Here is a 20,523-nt window from a genome sequence, read left to right as displayed (position 1 = left end):
CAAGCGACTTTAGCCTATTAGGTTTAAAGCAAACTTTTCGGCACCCCAAAAAAGGAGCTTAATTAGCCTAACCTGTTTCACGTTTTTCTTTAGGCCTATCGGCCTTTCGTTGTTTACACCGTCCTTCTGTATAATTTCATCATAATGCATTCTAAACAACGACGCTAAATGACTTAACACTGACTCCCATTTGTTGTCTCATATGATTTTCAAGTGAATAAATTAGGTATTTCCAAGAAACATTGTGTTCCTTAGAATACCTTGCATGGGTGTAACACGCCAGGGCTGCTTCTGCGTGCGTCTCAGCACCTGCACCATGTTTCACGCTTCATTCATTAAATGGATGGTGGAATCATTCCTTCGTAGTCTCTCCAACAGCAAGTGATTAGATAATAGATGAGAACCTTATAAACTGCCAGATCGTGGTCCACTTCTGTATACCTTTTCCCCTGACGTTTGATGTTGCCATGGTTTCAATGTGCTCACCAACCCTTTGTGTACCTGGAGTGCCTTATGTAAAATATGACATCAGGTTTTTAGATTATTGTGAGTTACCATGACAGCTGTCCTTACACAATGTCTTTTTTTGTATATATGTCAGCATTCTACATATGCTGACATTTCTTTGACATTTTGCTCATTTTGGGTTGTTGAGTTTTCTGCTATGGTAAAGCCCCTCCTATCCTATTTTAATATGCATGTGTTTTTAGTGACACAAATACACTTGATGTCAATCTGGTGATCTAGGCTACAACTTTGCTGAGTATTTTATAGCATTTTTATATACAACTAAGTTATTTGTAGATCGTTAAATCCCTTAAAATTAATCAGTCAAAGTCGTTATTCGATTGATGTTGGGAAAAGTCTGACAGATAGCTACTTCTGCTTCTCAGAATTCTGGAAGCATGCATTAGGGTCTCTGTGACTGTGGTAGCATTCTTACGTGATTTGGCCATTTCCTCTTGGAACACAATGTACTTCTACTTTTAGATATCCAGATACATTTGCATCCTACATGAGCCGGAGCTGCCCAACAATCTTTAAAAGGTAATTCTCAGCAGGAGAGAGCGACCCGACATGGCAGATTATATCTAGATTGTATCTAGAGTTGGATTAAATGATTTCATGCAGGGCTTCTAGTGTCTGCGCTGTGGGGGTTGGTTTGGTATCTGAACTACACTATCTTCAGCCTTTCAGATGAATGGACGGCTTGATATCCAATCAGAACGTACTCTGAATTCTGCATTCACATGTCCTCAATCTTGACACAAATGACAGCCTCATAACTGATTGAGCTTGAAAAGGAACATCTCAGAACCCCGTTGGCGTATGAGCAACGTTCTGCCATGTGTTCAGAGAGGTAAATTCTCAGTGACTCAGTGAAAAATATTCCACAGGGCCCATAAAGCATATTGGGAGAAAACCTTAAAGGAAAATAACTATTGTGATTGATGGTAATTATTAATAATATTTGTATTGACCCCATCCAGCATATTTAATTTATATATCCAGAGGATGGGGTGACAATAAAGTAATGCAAACAAAAATGTATGATATCCAGGAAAGACAAACAAACATAGTCAACAATGATAAACTAACAGCAAATCAGCCTTATAACCACACAAAACTGAAGATGTTTGGGAGCAATGTAGCAAACATTTTTAATAGGTTCAGGCCTGCTCTGGGTTTTGGCTTGTTCAAAGTTCATTTGGTCTATCACTTTGGAAGGCTTTCACAAAGACACACACACACTTACACACTGACACACAGGCATACATATACGCACAAACTCATATACACCCCCCCCCCCTTCCCCTCCACACACACACACTGTGACAACCTCTGAGAGTCCAGAGGCTGAGACACATACATTTTAGGTGGTTAGAGACTGACTTTCCCGCCATGGTTGGCCACTCTGGCCTGTATGTGTGGTACACAACTCACACTTTACGTGATCAGCCAGGGATATTCTTGCCAGCAACTGGCATGAATTGTCTCTCGAGGCATCTTCTTCTCTCGAGGCGTTCCTCCCCTCTGAGTCCTGTCCACTCCATTTTAGTAAAGAGTGTGGTGATTGTAGAATTTAGTTGAGAGTTATATGTAACATTGCATACCTCTAAAAGGCTGGAACCAGTTCAGCCTGAATGACAGTCTTTTTTCTTAATTTTATGCAGATCATGTCTGTAAGTGAAGGTTTTAATGAATAAATTAAAGTCCATTAAGTTGGTGCAAAGGGGGTGTTTAAATGCCGAGAGGCTCTCTTCCAAAACCATCCTAAAGTTTTGTCTTTTGAAATCCACACTCATATATATCCTCGCCCTCCCTCCTTTCCTGTCAAACCATCTTTAATATTCCTTCATTAATAATATCCTTAATTGCCATCATGCTCCAAATGAGCTGGGTGGAAACCTCAAGGTTTCCGAAGGACAGACTCGAGAACCCTTTCAAAAGTAGTTCACCTGGCTTGAGAATCAAACGTTAATTGCTTTGTGTTCAGTGCCTTGTAAATGTACTTTGTAACTTTTACCAGGTGGGTGTGGGGGTGCTTGAAACTATTCAGAAGTTTGAATGGCTTCTGATTTATAGACTCATTCCCATCAATATATTCAAACCAAACATCCCCTCCCTTCCATTTTCACTCCTGCATATTTCTTAATTTGATAGCATTATTGCACTAATGAAATTGGCCGGGTTTCCCAGATTTGTTAAGAAGCTCTTAACGCTAAGAGCTTCTTAAGAGCGTTCTAAGAACGCTCTAGAATGCTCTTAGAACGCTCCTAAGAAGCTCTTAGCGTTAAGAGCTTCTTAACGAATCTGGGAAACCCGGCCATTAACAACATCGTGACTGAGGAACCTGTCCAAGTTCAGAATGTTTTTTGGCATGGTCATAGGACTGGTGCTATAACTTGATATAATTTGCTGCAACCAGTGTTTCTTTGTTGCTTTTTGACCAAAACCTTGCCACCATTCTCTACCTTCAACCCACTTTTAGCAAACAGGCATATTAATCAGGAATATAATGTATCCAGTTTTATAGGAAATTGTCTAGAATAGATTTTGCTTGGCCATTTCTGCCAAATACAAAAAAATCAAATTGAACTTTCTAGAAACCCTCCATCACCTCCATACAGGTGTTAATATTGAATAGGTTACGTTTACCTACGGATTATAAAGAGCAGTACTTATTAGTGGTATTAGTACAAAGTTCTGCCAACATTTGCCCTGTAATTTTGCTTAATCCCACCATAGAATGGAATCACTTTAAATGATTGGATTTCTGCAATTATGATAATTAATTGCAGTTACTCAGCTAATTATTTACTATTAATTAGGTATGTGAATGATTATTAATACATTGCTGTTGATTGATTCAGGGTGGTAATCCTCAATACATTTTCATTATTGTAAATCTTGTGAAAAAGCAGCAGGCTACAGTAACTGGCCTGAAGTGTGATCTTGATCTTTGACTAAAGAACGTTCATTTAATGAGGCATTTTAAAAAGGCTTTCACAGAGAAACCAGTTAGTGGGTTATATCCATTGGGAAAAAAACTGACTCACTGTCCATCTTAAAGCATTATCAACTAAAATAAACAAGTATGACTAACCACAATGTCAAATTTCTGATATACGGTTTTAGCATCTCAGTGAAATAGTACAAGCCACAACAACAGTTTGTGGACAATTCTACAGAACCCAAGTGATGAAAGGGTAAGTAGCCTAGGATTGCAAAGCATTTATCAACTAAATTGTACCCTGTTAGACTTACTTTGTGATTTCTGTTAGCCCCCTGTGATCACATAGCACAAGAACAGCAGTCACATCTCAGCTAGAATCACAGTGCCCAGTATTACTTGGTGCTGCACCACTGCACCAATAATTAAACTTTCCAGTGGCTACTACAGCCCTCTGACCTTGAGTCTCATTCAACACAGCCTAAGGGGTGCGAGTGTTTTGTGTGTGTGTGGGTTCCCATGGTACCTTATAAATGAATTGACATGCACTCATATATCAAGAGAAAATGTCCATTCAGCAGATGGCTTCCAGAAACCTCCGCCGGCCGAGAGACCGCGAGAGCCCCCACCCGTAAATCGAGGCCCCATGTTCTGCTCTCCAGAGTATTGGCTTCATCAAAGAAAACTCCATTAGTTATGATCAATTTTTATTGTGAAGAAAATAAATATATTATGTGGGTGTATCTTTTCATTAAATGTATAGTAATGAATTCAGGCTCTTTCTTGGCCTCTTTTAGTTATTTTTTATTTTTCTTCCCTACTTGGTATTCATCACCTCACTCACCACACACTGATGATGCCTTTGAAAAGGAGTCTAAGGGAAGGTTGGTGTCTCTGGGCTGAAAGGGTGCTGAGAGAGAGACATGTTTGGCTCCATCAGAAGACAGAATCTTCAGAGTTCTTTATTAGTTCAGTAGTGGAATACATATATACCTTCCCATCTTGTTGGTGGATTCTCTTTAGACTGAATCAAATCAGGAGCAGTCAGCATTTGATGTTTAGGACAAACAATGACTTCAGAAATGGGCAGTTGTACGAAAAGACACAGTGTGATGAAAGAGCATGAAATTACAGAAGTGTGCTTGAAGCATGACAATTTTGTATAAACAACTCAAAGAGTGTAAATATTAGATGGAAGCAGACTGTCTCTTACCACAACATTTGTCCACAATAAAGCAAGTGTAGTGTCTATGTCACAGTACTGACAAATATTCAAGAATTAGAACTTCAGCATTGATTCTGTGGTGGGATGAGTAAATCTGTGGAGGTGATCATAGGTCATAGTTTCCTTTGGTAATTGTGTCTATGTAAATACCTCTCCATGTGTATTTTCCTCTGCTTAAGCTATTTATACCTTCAATCCCCAGGACTCTCAACAAATGCCTTGTAATATCCATCACTGGACTTACTGGCTGTACTGTGAGTTCCATCTTGATTTTACCTCTCTCTCTACCTTACATCAAGGCTTTCAAAATAGCTAATCTTTTCAGAGCATTTTGTCGTCAATCCAGGCGAACTTCAGTAAAATCAATTTCTGGCACTTTAGCAAGTGTGTTTATGTTAACTTGTTTGGATCCCTGTTTCATGCCACTAAGCCTAAACAGCTTGCCAGCATACTTTCTAGGAGACATTTAGACACATCCTTGTTGCCACAACCAAGACTACAGTACATGTAAAGCATTGAACTGTTGGTTAGTTGTAACTGATTTAACTTCTTGTACTCGCTGTGAAGTATAACATTTACATTACATCTAGTCATTGAGCAGACGCTCTTATTCAGAGCGACTTACAGTAAGTACAGAGACATTCCCCCGAGCCAAGTAGGGTGAAGTGCCTTGCACAAGGACACAACGTCATGTTTGCACGGGAATCGAACCAGCAACCTTCTGATTACTAGCCCAATTCCCTAACTGCTCAGCCACCTGACTCCCCCACAATAATTATATTATTGTTCCTTGCTTTCCTACAGGTACACTCATACACTTTTGAGGTTCATGTTGTTTAATTGTAACTTGTCTAACTACATAGGGTGGTCAGATGGCTGAGTGGTTAGGGAATCGGGCTATTAATCAGACGGTTGGTTGGTTCGATTCCCTGCCGTGCAAAATGACGTTGTGTCCTTGGGCAAGGCACTTCACCCTACTTGCCTCGAGGAGAATGTCCCTGTACTTACTGTAAGTCACTCTGGATAAGAGTGTCTGCTAAATGACTAAATGTAAATGTACATGCTCTTATGTTTTTTCCCATTGGCACTTATTTGCTTTTCACAAGGTATGCTTCATGTTGTGGCTACCCACAATGTTTTTGTTGTTTATGATCATTGACCTATGCACTTTTGTAAAGCTCTCTCTTGGAAGTCGCTTTGGATAAAAGCATCTGCTAAATGAATACATGTAAACTTCATCCCCAACAGCTCTTACAGTAACACACTTCTGTTGTGTTTACTAACCTGAACTCAATCCTCCTCATTGCTTGGATGATCTGTATAAGATTCAAATACCTTGAAGCTCTCGTAGATAATGTTGACATATTTTATCATACTTCTGAGTGCCTCCAAATCTATGTTGCTAAACTCAGACTTTATTGATGACACCCATTAATTCAGCATTATTAAAGCTTTGGGGGGTGAAAAACATGTTTATGAGAAACATTACGTGTATGGAACCACAGGGAACAGGGAGATCACGGATCCAAGGCTATTTATCTAGATCTGCTCTGATGTTCTCATTTTCATCTGGAGTGCCAGTGGGGGTGCATCCAAGCAGGGAGAAAATGACACGCTCCTTTATCCAGAGATGGACCATCAATCTGGGTGTGAGCTTTCTACAATACCATTATTATTCCTAGGTGAACATTGTGTTGTGCATGTGTGTGTTCATGTGTGTGTCTGTGTGTGAATGTGTGCGTGAGTGTCCATGAGAAAATGCAAATACACATGCACACAGTTTTTTTTTATGGAAATTCCCAGGGGCAGACTTCAAAGAAAGAGACTCCTCCATTCATAAATTACCTCTCGTAGCCCTGTTCTTAAATGCTCTGTTGCAGTTTTTTTTTTGTTTTTTTATTCTTACCAGTTTTAGTCATTTTCAATGAAGATCTAATGCTGTAAAATATTTTCTGGCAAAATGTCAGATGGTGTCACTGAGATTCCCAATTCCCCAAATAAAGTTAATGTTGCAGCCTTTCAAAATGTAAGCAAAGAGATTATGTCATGTGGTTTGAAAAAGCAGACTGAAATCTATATAGGTATAGAGAGACAGGCTGTCACTTTACTGGATTGTATTCTAAATGCAAAATGAGATCAGTGTGTAGGGTAAGACTGAGACTCTCCAATCATCTACTCTCACTCTTCATTTAATTACAGTGCTAACATGACTGAAGGATATTGTAAGAGGATTAGTAATTGGGCATTTGAACATAGAAAGCCAACCACGTATTGAACTGGGTAACAACCTGCCATCTCCATATAAAAAGATCCCACAAAGGAGTCGGCTACACAAAGCTAAAATGCAAAGAGGTTGTGAGTTTGCTCTGACTTGAGAAGGTCACAAGTTGTACATGCTAGTTAATATTATCCTAGCAAGATGTTTTTGAAATAGTCTAGGGTATTCAAAATAGCTATTCATCATACTGCCTTCATTTAAACTACGGCACTGGGATATGCTATTTCAGATATCTGAACCAGCCATCTTGTTAATTGTTTTACCACTAGTTAATAAGTCAAATATCTCTTGCTTTCAAACTAATATCAATCTGTGTAAGTTTTCCTACTTTTACCTCAGCAACAATCTTTTGAAAGTCACAGCATGTGTTTTCATCATGAAACTGACATGTTTGTTCACACTGCTGTGATGTAACACTGACCTCTGCAGGATGACAAGATGAAAAGTCATAGGTCTGGGCAATATGTCTTTTTAAGTAAATCTGAAACTAAGATGTTTTCCTTTTAGATAAATGAATAATAAAACTTTGCTGTTGTTTAAAGTGTTCAGGGTCCTTTCAATTTATAATGTGGACATATATTTTATAAGTCCTTTGCTCAGCCCGCTTGTAATCTTCCTAATAGGCTCGGATTTCTCCTGTACCTTTGCCGATGAGCAATTTTTGATGATGCATTAGAATAAGCGCCCCCCAGAGCATAAATCACTGACACGCAGAATCAGGGCACTGGCATATGCTCGCAACAATTTGTCAAAAACAAACCTTCTGATTCCTCTATATATCCAGTAACTGGCAGGAATGTGATGAAGCACCTCATCTTCACATCTCCTAGCCTCAATTAATCCTAGTGGTACTGTGGCCCAAAGTTGCTGTTTGTCTGTAATAAATTGGACAAACAAAATGATGTTGTTGAAGAATGGGATGGTGGAATGCAAACGATCCATTAGCAGGGTCGGGCTTTTACAATTTGTTATGTCTTAACTTCATTCTTTCCTCCTTGCTCTCTCCCTGTCTCTACCTCTCTTTCCCTCTTTCTCTTTCTCTGCCACTCTTTATGTCTTTATCTCTCTGTCAGTAGCTACGGAACACCAATGACTCCACTGTCTAAACAAAGGAACCCTGTTATAGCACAGTTTTGCCAACATCCCATTTGCTTAAATGGATATGGAAGTAACTTCCCTGTTTACATTTTCAGAACACTTAGCATGACCAGCAGGTACTCCCTCACTGTGAGGGAGTATGAAGGGGAATGCTGATTCACACTTCCCTTTCCTGTCTGTACAGGAAGCTGTAGGTTCTGCCCTAGGTTGGGGTGGGGATGTGTCATAGTCATATCTCTGAGGGATGCCCTGTGATATAATGTGATGTATCTTCCACTACACTGAGGATTGTGGGTCACAATAGCCAAGAAGCATTCTAGCTTCCATACTTCAAAATGTGACCAGATGCAGTAGGACATTCTGCATTTGATGTTTTATGTATTGGGACATACTACATATTTTTCTGGCATATTAAATAGTATGTAGAATGGATGTATGGATGGACTCGCCTTTTGGGTATTATTTGGGGGGGAGGCATCTAGTAATATCTCTATTTAGGAAATTATAGAACAGTTTATTGTCCAAATGAATGTAACTGAATGAGTTTATGGTCTGTTAAGTTACTGTTGCTGCCTAAGTCTTCTATTTTGTGTTGTCTTGTTTGGTACTCTGTATAGCAGTTGGCGTTATTATGCTTTCACAACCGCTTCTGAGTTGTGTATATAATGACAGGATGACTGTAGTTTCCTGGTTCACGGTTTCAAATTACTGTAAACTTCGGCGTACTCATCTCTCTTTGTGAGTAATCAATATTGTTAGCTTGTAAAACATTTAAATTCATGTTATAGAAAAGCTTTTTCAATAGTTTGATATTTTCTTCCATATTTCCAAGATTATGCAGTATTTCTTTAATAATTATTATTTTTGTTATTCCTTCTGAATGTATATTCCGCTATATTTAACCAGTACGTAAAACAACATTTTGCTACTTAACTTTGATCAGGACAGTTGCAGTACAAGTATTTGATGTCTGTTCAAGCACGTGTGGACCATTGTTAGCAATGAACCACAACTTAACCTCTTGTTTCTCTAAAACATCCCCATAAAGATGTGTAAGTTAAAAACAATAAACATCTTTATTTATAAAAAGCTTTAGGGCAGCTGATTAAAAGTATTCAAGCAAAAAGTGCCATTCTTTGTGAAGTCTCAGTCTGTGAGGAATTACAGCTTGTTGTCTCAGAATTATGTTTTTATGTCCATACAGCCATTTAGAGTATATCTCACTGTCAGCCCGTTAACTTCTGGGTTTGTGAAAAAACATACAGCAGTCAGCCAGGCATCCAATCCTCCTTATACTTTGAAGCATATTCTTGACATAGTCCAATGACTAAACTCAATAAGAGGCTCCCCTCCTCCACTCCACTCCCCCTAACTGTTGCGGTTCTTTAGTTCATTTCTTTATGGCTGCATCTCGTACTGGCCCTCAGTGGCAACAAAGAAGTCATTTAGGGTGTTCTGCAGGTGCTCGAATGTAGGCCTATTTTCTGGTTTCTCCTTCCAGCAGATCATCATGAGGTCATAGAGCTCCGCAGGACAGCTGTCAGGGCAAGGCATCCTGTACTGTTTGTCCAAGTTTCTGATCACCTCAGGGTTAGTCATACCTAAAAGCAGAGGTGTGGGTCAAGCGTACATTAGTGTTGTTCCTACAAATCTCAGAATACAAGAGGACACAGGGGAAACACAAGGTTTACTAGTAGTATTAATAGTTTATGTTACTGTTTTTGCAGTCTATGTTACTGTGTGTTATATGCGAGCAGGGCACTGTTGATTTCACCTGGATAGGGAATCCTTCCATACGTGACGATCTCTGTGAGGAGGATGCCAAAAGACCAGATATCAGATTTGATGGTGAAGGTTCCAAAGTTGATAGCCTCTGGAGCTGTCCATTTAATGGGGAACTTGGCACCTGAGCAAAGGAGAAATAGAACAGAAATACTTAATTAATTGGGCTATATATGGGGTAAAACACAGGATTAAATCATGGGGTAAAGCACATGTGTACTAAACAATTCAACACAGGTGACAAACAGGGGTAATAGAGATAATGTACTCTATGGACAAAACTATTTACAAAACGATATATAAAAATATTTAAAATATGTGACACACAGGTGATGCAGGTAATACTGCTGACAGTGAAACAGTGAACAGCATGAACTAGTAAACTGTGCAGATGAGTGTTGATATGCAAATAAATACAAAAGCCCTAAATGGAGACGTGTGCCAAGTAGAGATAGTACAAAACTACTAAACAGTTCAAACAGAGCAGTTCAAACAATGCAGTATTATTACATACAGGAAATAAGAATGCCCTGAATGAAGGTGATTGAGTGGTGTCACAACAGTAGTCAGTGTTATGGCTCACATTGAGGCATTATGAAGTCTAATGGCTGCCGGCAAAAAGGACTTCCGATAACACTCCTTGAGACATTGGTGTGTGATCAGTCATGCTCTAAAAGTGCTCCACTTCATCACAACCATGTTGTGGAGGGGGGGGGGGGGGAGATGTTGTCTATAATAGCCAGCAGCTTGGAAAGTGTCAATTCCTCTTCCTTTAGGGTGTCAAGGTTAGTCCCCAAAACAGAGCCATGCTTTTCTGATCAAAATAGGTTTCAGGTCTGTGTAAATTATAGACCAGAAAGGGTCCTTAACTAAGATATTTGTTTGCTTTAGTCCATAGATAAAAGTTCAGTAGAAAAAAAGTGGTTAAGAGTTGCAGTTGCAGAATGCTGATAAGACTTGAAGAATGATCTCTTCCTATTCAGATAAAGAGTTATCCTATTGCATATAGTCTTCAGTGAAAATCACATGAGAAAAGTTGGTGTTTTGCATGTTGGTGGTTTTGTGTATTATACAACAAATGTTATAATGTATATCGCTAGACCTGCAACAGTAGGCTACTAAACTCTGTAATTCACCATACATTGTAACCACAGTAAAAGTGAGATTTCCCCATATAGATGTACTGCACAATGGAAAGTGTGAACTAGTTCTAGACAGGTGAAATCACTCTATCATTCTGATAAATTTTAAGAGCAGATTGACTGCTGCAAAAGAGGGGACTATTTGCATATATTGAAAATGTTCGCCCCAAAAAAGCTTTAAAAAATATGAAATGTGCCTTATTGTATTGCAGTATTCTATAGAAATGTCCTCAAATACTGAACCAGCAAACTTTGCAAAACACAACATTTGTCATTGCCAAAACTTATGGCCACGACTTTACTTAAGCGACTCTAAAGACAAAACATACAAAAATATAATCGATGTTGGTCAATTGAGCTGTGGTACCATACCTTCCTGTGCAATGTATTCAGTCTCTATGATCCTGGCCAGGCCAAAGTCGGCTATCTTGCAGTGCAGAGTCTCGTTGACCAGGATGTTGGCAGCACGCAGGTCTCTGTGTATGTAATTCTTCTTCTCAATGTAGGCCATGCCTTCAGCTATCTGTCACAGAGAAGGACAGAGTAAGATGTTTGTAATCTTGTAAATTAATCTCAAATAAAAGAAGGAAAGGAAATATTTGTACATTTCTATAACTTTATTCTCATAATGTGGTCTAAAGGGTTTGTCCTACCCAAGACAATGCTTTCCTCATATTGGTCTACCACAGGCAAGTAAAGCATAATAAAAACACTTTTTTATGACAACTTAAGTAATGTCAGGTTGACACTGTGGGTACACAACAGAAGTTCAACAGGATGCCCTACTTTCAGGAAGCATAAATTGGTTGTCTGTGGAGTGGAGAAGGGGGGGCATCACTTCCTGTCCGGAAGTTAATAATCGATGCAGGCCCTTGAGGCTTAGAAGTACACAAGGACCCCGCAGAATCCTCATTGCTAAAGCTGACATTTTCCGAATGCACTGTTGTCAGTATGTGTGAAATATACTAGAAAAGTGCAGCATTTTCAAAGCACCCTGATAAAAAGAGCTCATTCACAGTAACAAGACTGGGTGTGAAAACACCCATTTCAATGGGTGTTGCATGCAAATGTCCGAGAAATCAACAAGCGATGAATGCAGAATTCTTTTTATGAACTATGTTGAGATAGACAAGAAAATATGTGGATATCTCTCACGGCTCACTTCCCTCAGGGAATGCCAGATGTAAACTGCCTGTGTGTAAAGAATGTTGCCTTTGTGATGATCATATTAAATTACAGCATGGAATTTGAATAAGTTTGCCAATGATGTTGATCAACCACACGGTAACTTATTGAGTTACATACAACCGTATCAGTTACGGTGTGCATGTACAAGTCATGCACACCGTAACTTACATCTTACACTCGGTTTTCCCTGAAGTCTGGCTTCTCACCTGTGCCGACATGTCTATCAGCTTTGTCATCTTCAGTTTCTTCCCCTCATCTGTTTTCAGAAAGTCCAATAGACTTCCTGTAGATAAGAGAGAAGAAGCATGCAGACTAGTCAGAGTGGAAACAGATAGCAACAGGGGTGGGGGGGTGACATTTACAAATATTGACATTGACCTTGGTTCTCTGCCTCTCTATCTGCTGGCCCTCTCCTCATAGACCGCTCTCTCTTTTTCTTATATTTTCTATCTCTCTCTCCCCTCTATCTCTCTCTTGCTTTCTTGTTCTCTATTGCTTCTCTATCTTCCTCTCTACAATCATGGCTGCCCTCCTCCATAGCTCTCCCTTCCTCCATTACTCTTCTCCCTGCTTCAATTCCTCTCTCCCTCACCTGCCTTTAATTCGTTCTCCCTCGCCTTCCTCTCATTTGTCCTCCCTCCCTCCCCTCCCTCACCGTTGATCATGAACTCGGTGACGATGAGGATGGGCTCCATGGTAACCACGGCGTGCAGGCGCACCAGCCTGTCGTGCTGCAGCTTCTTCATCAGGTTGGCCTCCTGGAGAAAGGCTTCCGGCTCCATGGTGCCCTCCTTCAGCGTCTTAATGGCCACCTTCTGAGTGTCCTTATAGTATCCTGAAAAAAGATATTACTAGATTCTACAATGTTGAATGAATACAAATGAAAAGATGTTGTTGAATACCAGTCTGTAGTATATGTATAAGCTACTATAAGAAGATAGTAAATAGGAGGCCTGGGTTTCTTCTGTGCTCAAGAACATATGTACTGTAGTTCATAATTTCTTTGTTTGTGCAACATAAAGTAGAAATTTATCATAAAATGTAATTTCTTTACATCATACATAACTCTGAGCTTCACAGTTTCAAACCCTGATGGATTATCCACAAAGTGATTGACTGAAGTGGTTTACCCATCCACACTTCTCCAAACTGCCCGGCTCCCAGTTTCGTCAACATCTTCAGTGTCTCGCGGGGTATCTCCCACTCATCTTGTGCCCATGGTGTCTGAAGGGCCTTGGGCTTGCAGGGGCTGTTCAACCGCTGGCACAACCCATCCGTTATACCTGTACCCAGAAACAGTCATTCAGTGAGTGCCAAATGGTAGTAACGGGTGAAATACCAGCCTACATGGGCCAAATAGTGGCGTTCATCTAATCAAAAGCTTTTATAAAATAAATATTTACATTTAGTTTAATTTATTTTGAAGACCTGCCATTTATACCTTCCACAGAGAGAGATAGGGAGAGAGTGAGTGAGCATTGAAAGTCTTGCTTATCGGGTGGTTAGGCCACAGAGTGGAAAGATCACCGCTCCACTAACACAGGAAATGCTCAGTAGGGGGGTGGGCGTTAAAAAGTCTGCTTCACATTTAATCTCATCTATATCTAGAATGATTTCCACTGAGATGTGTGATATACGTCTGATAGCTCACTACAACAACAGAAAAGGTTTTAACTGAAAAGGGAAGAAGGGCGGTTGAGGGTGGTGCCTCACTATTACACAACATTTTATCCATCCATTTTCACCACACTGTTAATATATATCCATCTTACTTACGCCTGTAGTAGTTCACCAGCTCCTGCAGTGTGGGGAAAGTGGTGGAAGGGGAGATATAGAAGCCACCATTGTCCATCGAACGTATCTTATAGTGCTTGACCATGTCGCCTTGTTCAGGCCCAGCATCTCTGATGGACAAGGAGAAAGCCCCTGGGGAAAAGGAAGCGTGAATGTTCGAATACAGGAAGCATTATTTGATTCACTTGATCTCAGATCTGTAAAGGGACTGGACTGGTTTAAGTTTGCACTTATTTACACTGTTGTCTCAAAGGCTGCGATGTTGGATTACTTAGCTATCAAACTAAATGGGAAATTAAAAGAAGTACACTGAATGGAGTAATGTACTGAATGGAGTCTTATTACCACATGTTGATACATACTGTGTAGGTACATACATACTCTGTGGATTTGTCAGGTGGCTACTCGCCTTTAGACGTCTCACTCTCTCTGACTAAAAAAGATCCAGCTTTGTTTCCTGGAGCCAAGAGCAGGCGCTCGGTCTCCCTCCTGCTTAAGTTTTTGAAAAACCATCTGTAAGAAAGACAACCTATTAATTACCAGTTTATCGTTTTGACTAATGAGCAGGTATTTTGACTTTTCAGGATAAGGAACTAAATGGTGAATTTTAAACCTTTTATTATCTGCTATAATTACAAAATACAGAATTTGTGCTTCGCCTTGATAAAAGTAACTGCTAAATAAGATATGGATAAATATGATTACATCAGTTAAAACCAACTCCCCAATCCTAGGGACAATAGGTATTGTTTGGATACATTGCAAACATTATAATGTTTTAGAACTATTTACATGGCGTCATTTGAAGAAATATATTTTCAATTAGTCGAGTAACTGACCAGTCATGTTGTTGTTGTAACTGTGCACAGCACTTGTTGTATTCAGACTTACTTTTCCACCTCCAGAGTGTCAGCGCGTGCTACATATGTGCATGGGATGTAGCCCTCCTCTCTAGTCAAGAGGGATCTCGCAAGCCACCACTCACCATTTCTTCAAGGAAAAAGAACACAGACAAATCAGTTTTGTGCTGTGGTACTACAATGAAAATAAACTAGGACTGAACAACTTTGATTGCAAATCAGAACTTAATGTACCATGGAGCAGTGCATAGACAAATAGGTTACATATAGTATCAATAGCGATATATATTACAGGGCCCTCTGACACATTTGGACTCAACCACCAGAAAATGAATTTTCAAACATACGCAACACCTGAAATACTGTATACCTGACCAATAGCATGACATCAGTCTACTTACTCTTGCAGGACCTTAAGCCTATCTCCCTTTTTGAAAGAGAGATCGCTGTCATTGTTTGGTTTGAAGTCATGCTGAGCAATGACAATGTCTTCTTCTACTAAGGATGAAAGAAAAAACAATGCATTCTCATTAGAACTATAACTATAAAGACAAACCCTGGACAGTACGGTTCCCCTGCATATGTACTAACATTCAACTTGATTTTTTAAAGTACCATTATTTGAGCTGGGTTTTCCATTGGATCCCTGAAAGCCAAAACATATTATTATTACATTAGAACATTATAAACATCACAATAAAATGTCTCCAGACCAAACATTTCTACAAAGCCAGCACTGAAGATTTGTTTGATGTTTTGGTATCCCACTAACTCTGCACCATTACTCCCTTGATCTTCATTGGGCTGGTTTGTTTTTCCCACACAGGCTAAGCAACTCACCGTATAGTTAGAAGAGTGAGATGATTGACCGTTGTTTTTCCCTGTCTCATATCTGTTTTCTGTCCCCTTTGTCTCACCACTACACGCGCAACCCATCCTAACAGTGGTGGGCACATGCACATACAGAGAATGTCAGCACATTTACACACAAAACATTTTTCTGTGGTGATGTGTAAATAGTGGTTGTGTGCTCTTACCTGCGCTCTATCTGACACTGGAAATACAGATGTCAGTCTCCACTTTGCCAACTATGAGGAGCTGGGCAGTTCCACATAGGCCTCAGTGAGATCATGCCCTGTGCTGTAAATGAACTGAGATACTACTGTATCAATCACATGCAACGTGCATACGTCACCTCTACAGGAATCTGTGACAGAAAACATAAACAAAATTGTTGTGGAAATGTATTCTGTCTCTCAGAATCTGTATTAACATGCAAATGCGTACGTTGTAATCATGTTAGAGTGTATAGGCATTGGCAGGAATAGAAAATACCAACAAAAATAACTTTTTGACCAACAAAAACAAGCCAAGGGTTTACTTTTGCCAAGCCATCTACACACATCCCCTATCGAGTTCCATATCTGCTTTCATGTAGGAAATGGTACGATCTGAGATCCATAGATCTACCCTTTTCCCTGAAACTTGTAGCGGCTCTTATGCTCCCTTGAGACAGAATTTCCCCTTAGATAACCCAGCAAATCCACATAGCTGGAAGCTTTGGGCCTGTTAGTTTGAGTGAGTCTACAGCGTGACCAATGACCAACCTCCACACCCCCCTCCCCCCACCCTCATATTATATCCCTCCTTAATTCTACCTCTCCTCACAAAAAGACCTACAGGACTGGACATCACCTCTGGCTTTTTAAAATACTATTACAAAACTACAATACTACTTGACATTAGCACACTATAAACGATTCAATTTAATTGTTTTTATTCTATTGCTGAGTCCTATTTTGAAGAACTAGTGGCTAGGTTTCTTGGAAAGCTCAGTCCGTAACGTCAGAGGAAATTGTTACAGATATTAGGAAGAAAACATGTAATGGCCCAGAGATAGGTCATATTTGTTTCAATTAACCATGGCTAAGTTATGATAAAGTTAAGGTTAGTTAGGTTAATTGTTTATTTCATGTCAAGTTCTTTTTTTTTTTACATGTGTGTGCGATTGCTATTTACAGACATTTGTGTGGTAATGTCATCTTGATACATATTCACATTGCTACGTATACCTTTGAATCAATTAGGCAGCCACTAACATGTAGGCTGAATAATGGAGAATGCACATGTTTAATACTTGTAAATGCCACTCTTACAAAGCATAAATAAAATTACAATTATGAAAATGGTTAAACAGATTATAGTATTTGTATGTAGCATGTTAAGAGAGTGCAAGATAAGCGTGGATAGATACCTTGAACTTGGCTTTGACTTCTGTCATCAAATGTAATCCAGAATAAAGTGTCTGCAGTTTCCTCATTCAAAGCTTTTCTCTATCTCCCTCACTCTTGCTCTCTCACTCACACACTGAAACACACAACTCACATTTACACACACACTCACAGAGCATATGTCCAGTGGCTTGCCTGAGGGACCACATTAGTTGGAATAGATAAGTAGTCAGTAGTGGCAGTGTTTATTTAGTCTGACCGCCTCCACCCTTTCCTCTGCTTCAATACCCACAATGTTAAAACTGCAACTCCTGCCTCAATCTGAAATATGGGGTCCATCATTGCCGCACACCTACCCAGACACACATATCCAAAGTGTACTTTAACACACACAACCCGAGACTGAAATAAAAACATTTATATATCATACATTTTGTTTGACCAATGTCTCACAAAAACAAGATTTTTATTTTATCTTTATTACACTGTGTTGAATAACCCCCCCAAAAACACATACTTTCATTGTATCTCTCCTGGAGGTATTTTCAGTTCACTATACTGTACATCAAGACGCTATGTGCTGGCACACAGTCATGCATTTCCTGTTTTGGCCATGTTTCACAGTGTCACTCTGGTCTGCTATACAAACGTCTCAAATGTTTGTAGTAAAATGCACATGTTTAGAAAAATGCATGTGTGTATTTGTCTGTATAGATACATCGGATGTTTCCCTGCATGTGATGGTGTGTGTGTGTGTGTGTGTATGGTTTCCATGACGTTGCAGTCTCAGTCCCTGGGTGTTTGAGCTACTGTGTGGTTTATCACATCCTTTATGGGTGTACTCTCAGCCTCTTACTCTTCCTTTACACTGTACAACTTGTACAGTGTAAAATGCACCCATTTTCAATCAGAGGTAGTACTTGTTTTAACCACAAGGTGGACTAAACAGTATTTCTCAGGAATAGTTTCAGCCTAGTAATGCCCTTGATATCCTGAGTAGAAGGTTATTGTTACAGTTTGAAATCATAACTTTGATCAAATGTATGTAATTAAGTAAATTATAAATATTGAGCTAAATAACCAAGCTGATGTCTGCCTGTATCCCTAAAACAAATTAATGTATGAATCGACAAATAATTGAACCACTGTATGTGTAGATTACATTTTCATATTATATAAATGTTTATTATTATGATATTATTATAGCAATATGCTATAGTCTTTATGTGTTTAAGGAAGAGCTGTACCATGCTGGTTTGATCATGTAGGTTTCAAACTAGCCATTACCCATACATCCACACAAGAGGGCAGGAGAGTACACTTATGAACTATCGTTTATCACTGCTGATTTACAGGCACCTTCCCCAACAACTACACCCTAGTGTGCGCTCATACTTACACATAACAGGGACAAATGTACACTCTATGTCCTACACACACATCAGTATTTGAATTGTCAATGTGGACAAAAGAGACAATGTGCAAGGTGTCACTGGCAACAAAAAAGGAAATGCTAGTTGATAAGTGCTTAAACACTTCATCAAAATTAAAACAATGTTTTACTTTTCTACTTCACATCCTTGACTTGAGTTTTTCCGCGTTCTCACTGCAGGTCGCATTGTTGAGGGATTTCATGGGTTCCACAGGAACAGAAACAATAAACACAAAAACAATATGTCCTTCAATAATTCTGTTACCCATTTAATCCCTCCCCCTTTTGTATTCAGGCTCTCACACTGTAAAAGTATCAGAGTGACATTATAAGGAACACATCTTTCAGGAGTATGCTGAGGACAACAAGAAGGGAACTATCATTCTTGTGACGCCGGAAGTGTTTGTTTCCTATGTGGTTTTATACAACGCTGAACATGGGGGGTATTGCTATCTGGGCAGCACTTCACAGGTTTTGTGAAGACCACCTGTGCTGTTTGTGAGTGGGGACTACACTATAACTGTGCCTGAACCCCACAACCTCCAGAGTTTACACATTGCAGGCTGCAGGTGCATGACAAGGTTTGTGTCCTGGTTCATAACTCCATGCTTCCTTGCTCAGGTTTTCCATCAGTCCTTGTTTTTTTCCTTTTTTCTTTCCCAGGGCTTGCGGATACTGAGTGTGTCTCTGTCTGGGGTCCCCAGACGCTGCATCCTGCCTGCCGAGGGTCGGCAGCAGCCCCACAGGATAACCTGAACAACGGTGGGAAAGAGGCTGAGCTTTGAGCTCCTTCACTAGCATAGGCACAGTCACCTGTGTACCAAAAGCCAGGAGGCTGCTGTGTGTGGGAAGGGTGGGGGGTGGAGGGGGGGGGTGGCAGGTGTTAGGGGTTGCATGCATGTCAAGTCAGCAAGGGATCAGAGGTTTAGATACAGTGTATTCATTTGTTTGTAATAGTCATGCTGTGGGGATAATTGTCCTGCGTTGTATTTAGCTGCCACAAGGTCATCTGGACTTTTATCCATCAATGCCTGCCTAGACAACATGATGCCATGAAGGGAATTACCCAGGGAAATTGTGTGTGTAACTTTACTAACGTTACACACACAATCTTTCTCCTCTCTTCCTACTTTAAGTTCCCTCCCCCCCACCTCCACACCAGGAGGCCTCTTTTCACTTCCTCTGCGTGTGGGAACCATCGCTGTCCTCTCTCACACGTGTAGAGGGGAGAAGGCCTCCCTCCTGCGTTTGTCCTCTCAAAGACACAAGGTGATGGTCAATAAACAGGGGAACAATCGGTTCCCCACAATGCCGCTCCAGAAGCTGTCCTGCTGCCCCTCGCTGGGACTGCCTTGAGGTCTGGGATAGCTTCACACATCGTTCTTCCTTTATGGGTGGAGGCGGCAATTGCGGCAGGTTCACAGTCTCAGTTCTGGCTGTGAGCCAAGTGATTATCAAGATCATAGCTTTTAGCGACTTGACAGGAAATCATGTTTGATTAATATTAATACTGTACAGTGAGGGAATTTTTCTATGCACTAGACATTGTGATTTTGTTTAATCATTTTTTGTCTACATGGAGAATAAAATAAAAATATTCCTTGTAAATGATTATTATACGAAATAGACAGTATTGTCAGAGGGAGTAATCCCCCAAAGTTTTAGGAAAGCTCTCTATCAGTATATCATTAACCTAACATAATCTTTAGTTTTATCACATGTCATGTACTGGCTAAATAATAATCTCAGTGTTGTCCCAGTCAAAGGCTGAAGCACCTGCTGGTTAGAAACACCTGGACAAAGGCATCGCCGTGCGAGGGAGGATGGTAACAGGTCTGTGCATCTGGATCACTGAGTGACAGAACGAGGTAAACAGGACCGAGGTAGGGGGGAAAGCCCCTCGGATCTTCCTGAGAAACAACAGCCTCCCAGAGTTTAGTATGGAAATAGCCTGCCTGCCTGCAAGCAGGTGCTTCCTCAAACCAATCTCTGCTTATCAGCCCACTATATGGATAAATACATATTATGTTACATGTGTT

The 20,523-nt window shown here is 40.1% G+C and overlaps 1 protein-coding gene across 3 annotated transcripts; it reads right to left on the bottom strand.

Annotated features, from left to right (window-relative positions):
• Positions 1-9,108: 9,108 nt before the first annotated feature.
• On the bottom strand, positions 9,109-17,212 carry blk (BLK proto-oncogene, Src family tyrosine kinase). Of its 3 annotated transcripts, none has more exons than XM_062468146.1 (14): positions 17,076-17,212; positions 15,859-16,028; positions 15,662-15,758; positions 15,437-15,467; positions 15,223-15,319; positions 14,853-14,951; positions 14,371-14,474; positions 13,944-14,093; positions 13,298-13,450; positions 12,823-13,002; positions 12,374-12,450; positions 11,352-11,502; positions 9,830-9,961; positions 9,109-9,656 (listed from the first exon to the last, which is right to left on the bottom strand). In XM_062468146.1, the coding sequence occupies exons 3-14, from the start codon at positions 15,755-15,757 to the stop codon at positions 9,454-9,456; spliced, it is 1,473 nt and encodes a 490-aa protein (XP_062324130.1). In that variant the 5' UTR covers position 15,758; positions 15,859-16,028; positions 17,076-17,212; the 3' UTR covers positions 9,109-9,453. The 3 variants fall into 3 exon arrangements, with proteins under 3 accessions (XP_062324130.1, XP_062324129.1, XP_062324131.1); XM_062468145.1 differs by having other exon boundaries at positions 15,859-15,972; positions 17,076-17,206; XM_062468147.1 differs by having other exon boundaries at positions 15,223-15,316; positions 15,859-15,972; positions 17,076-17,206.
• Between the last annotated feature and the right edge of the window lie 3,311 nt (positions 17,213-20,523).

Source organism: Osmerus eperlanus, chromosome 8 (genome assembly GCF_963692335.1).
Source record: "Osmerus eperlanus chromosome 8, fOsmEpe2.1, whole genome shotgun sequence".
Classification (NCBI taxonomy): Eukaryota; Metazoa; Chordata; class Actinopteri; order Osmeriformes; family Osmeridae; genus Osmerus; species Osmerus eperlanus.
The sequence above is the reverse complement of the archived record's forward strand: the minus strand, read 5'-3'. Positions and strand labels throughout refer to the sequence as shown.

What these genes read in the sequence shown, in the direction of transcription:
- blk (XM_062468146.1), bottom strand. Translation starts at nt 15,757, where the DNA reads ATGGGTTGCGCGTGTAGTGGTGAGACAAAGGGGACAGAAAACAGATAT. An exon ending in AAAACCCAGCTCAAATAATG is followed by an intron (nt 15,320 to 15,436) that starts GTACTTTAAAAA and finishes TTTCATCCTTAG; the next exon opens with TAGAAGAAGACATTGTCATT. An exon ending in AGGCTTAAGGTCCTGCAAGA is followed by an intron (nt 14,952 to 15,222) that starts GTAAGTAGACTG and finishes TTTTCCTTGAAG; the next exon opens with AAATGGTGAGTGGTGGCTTG.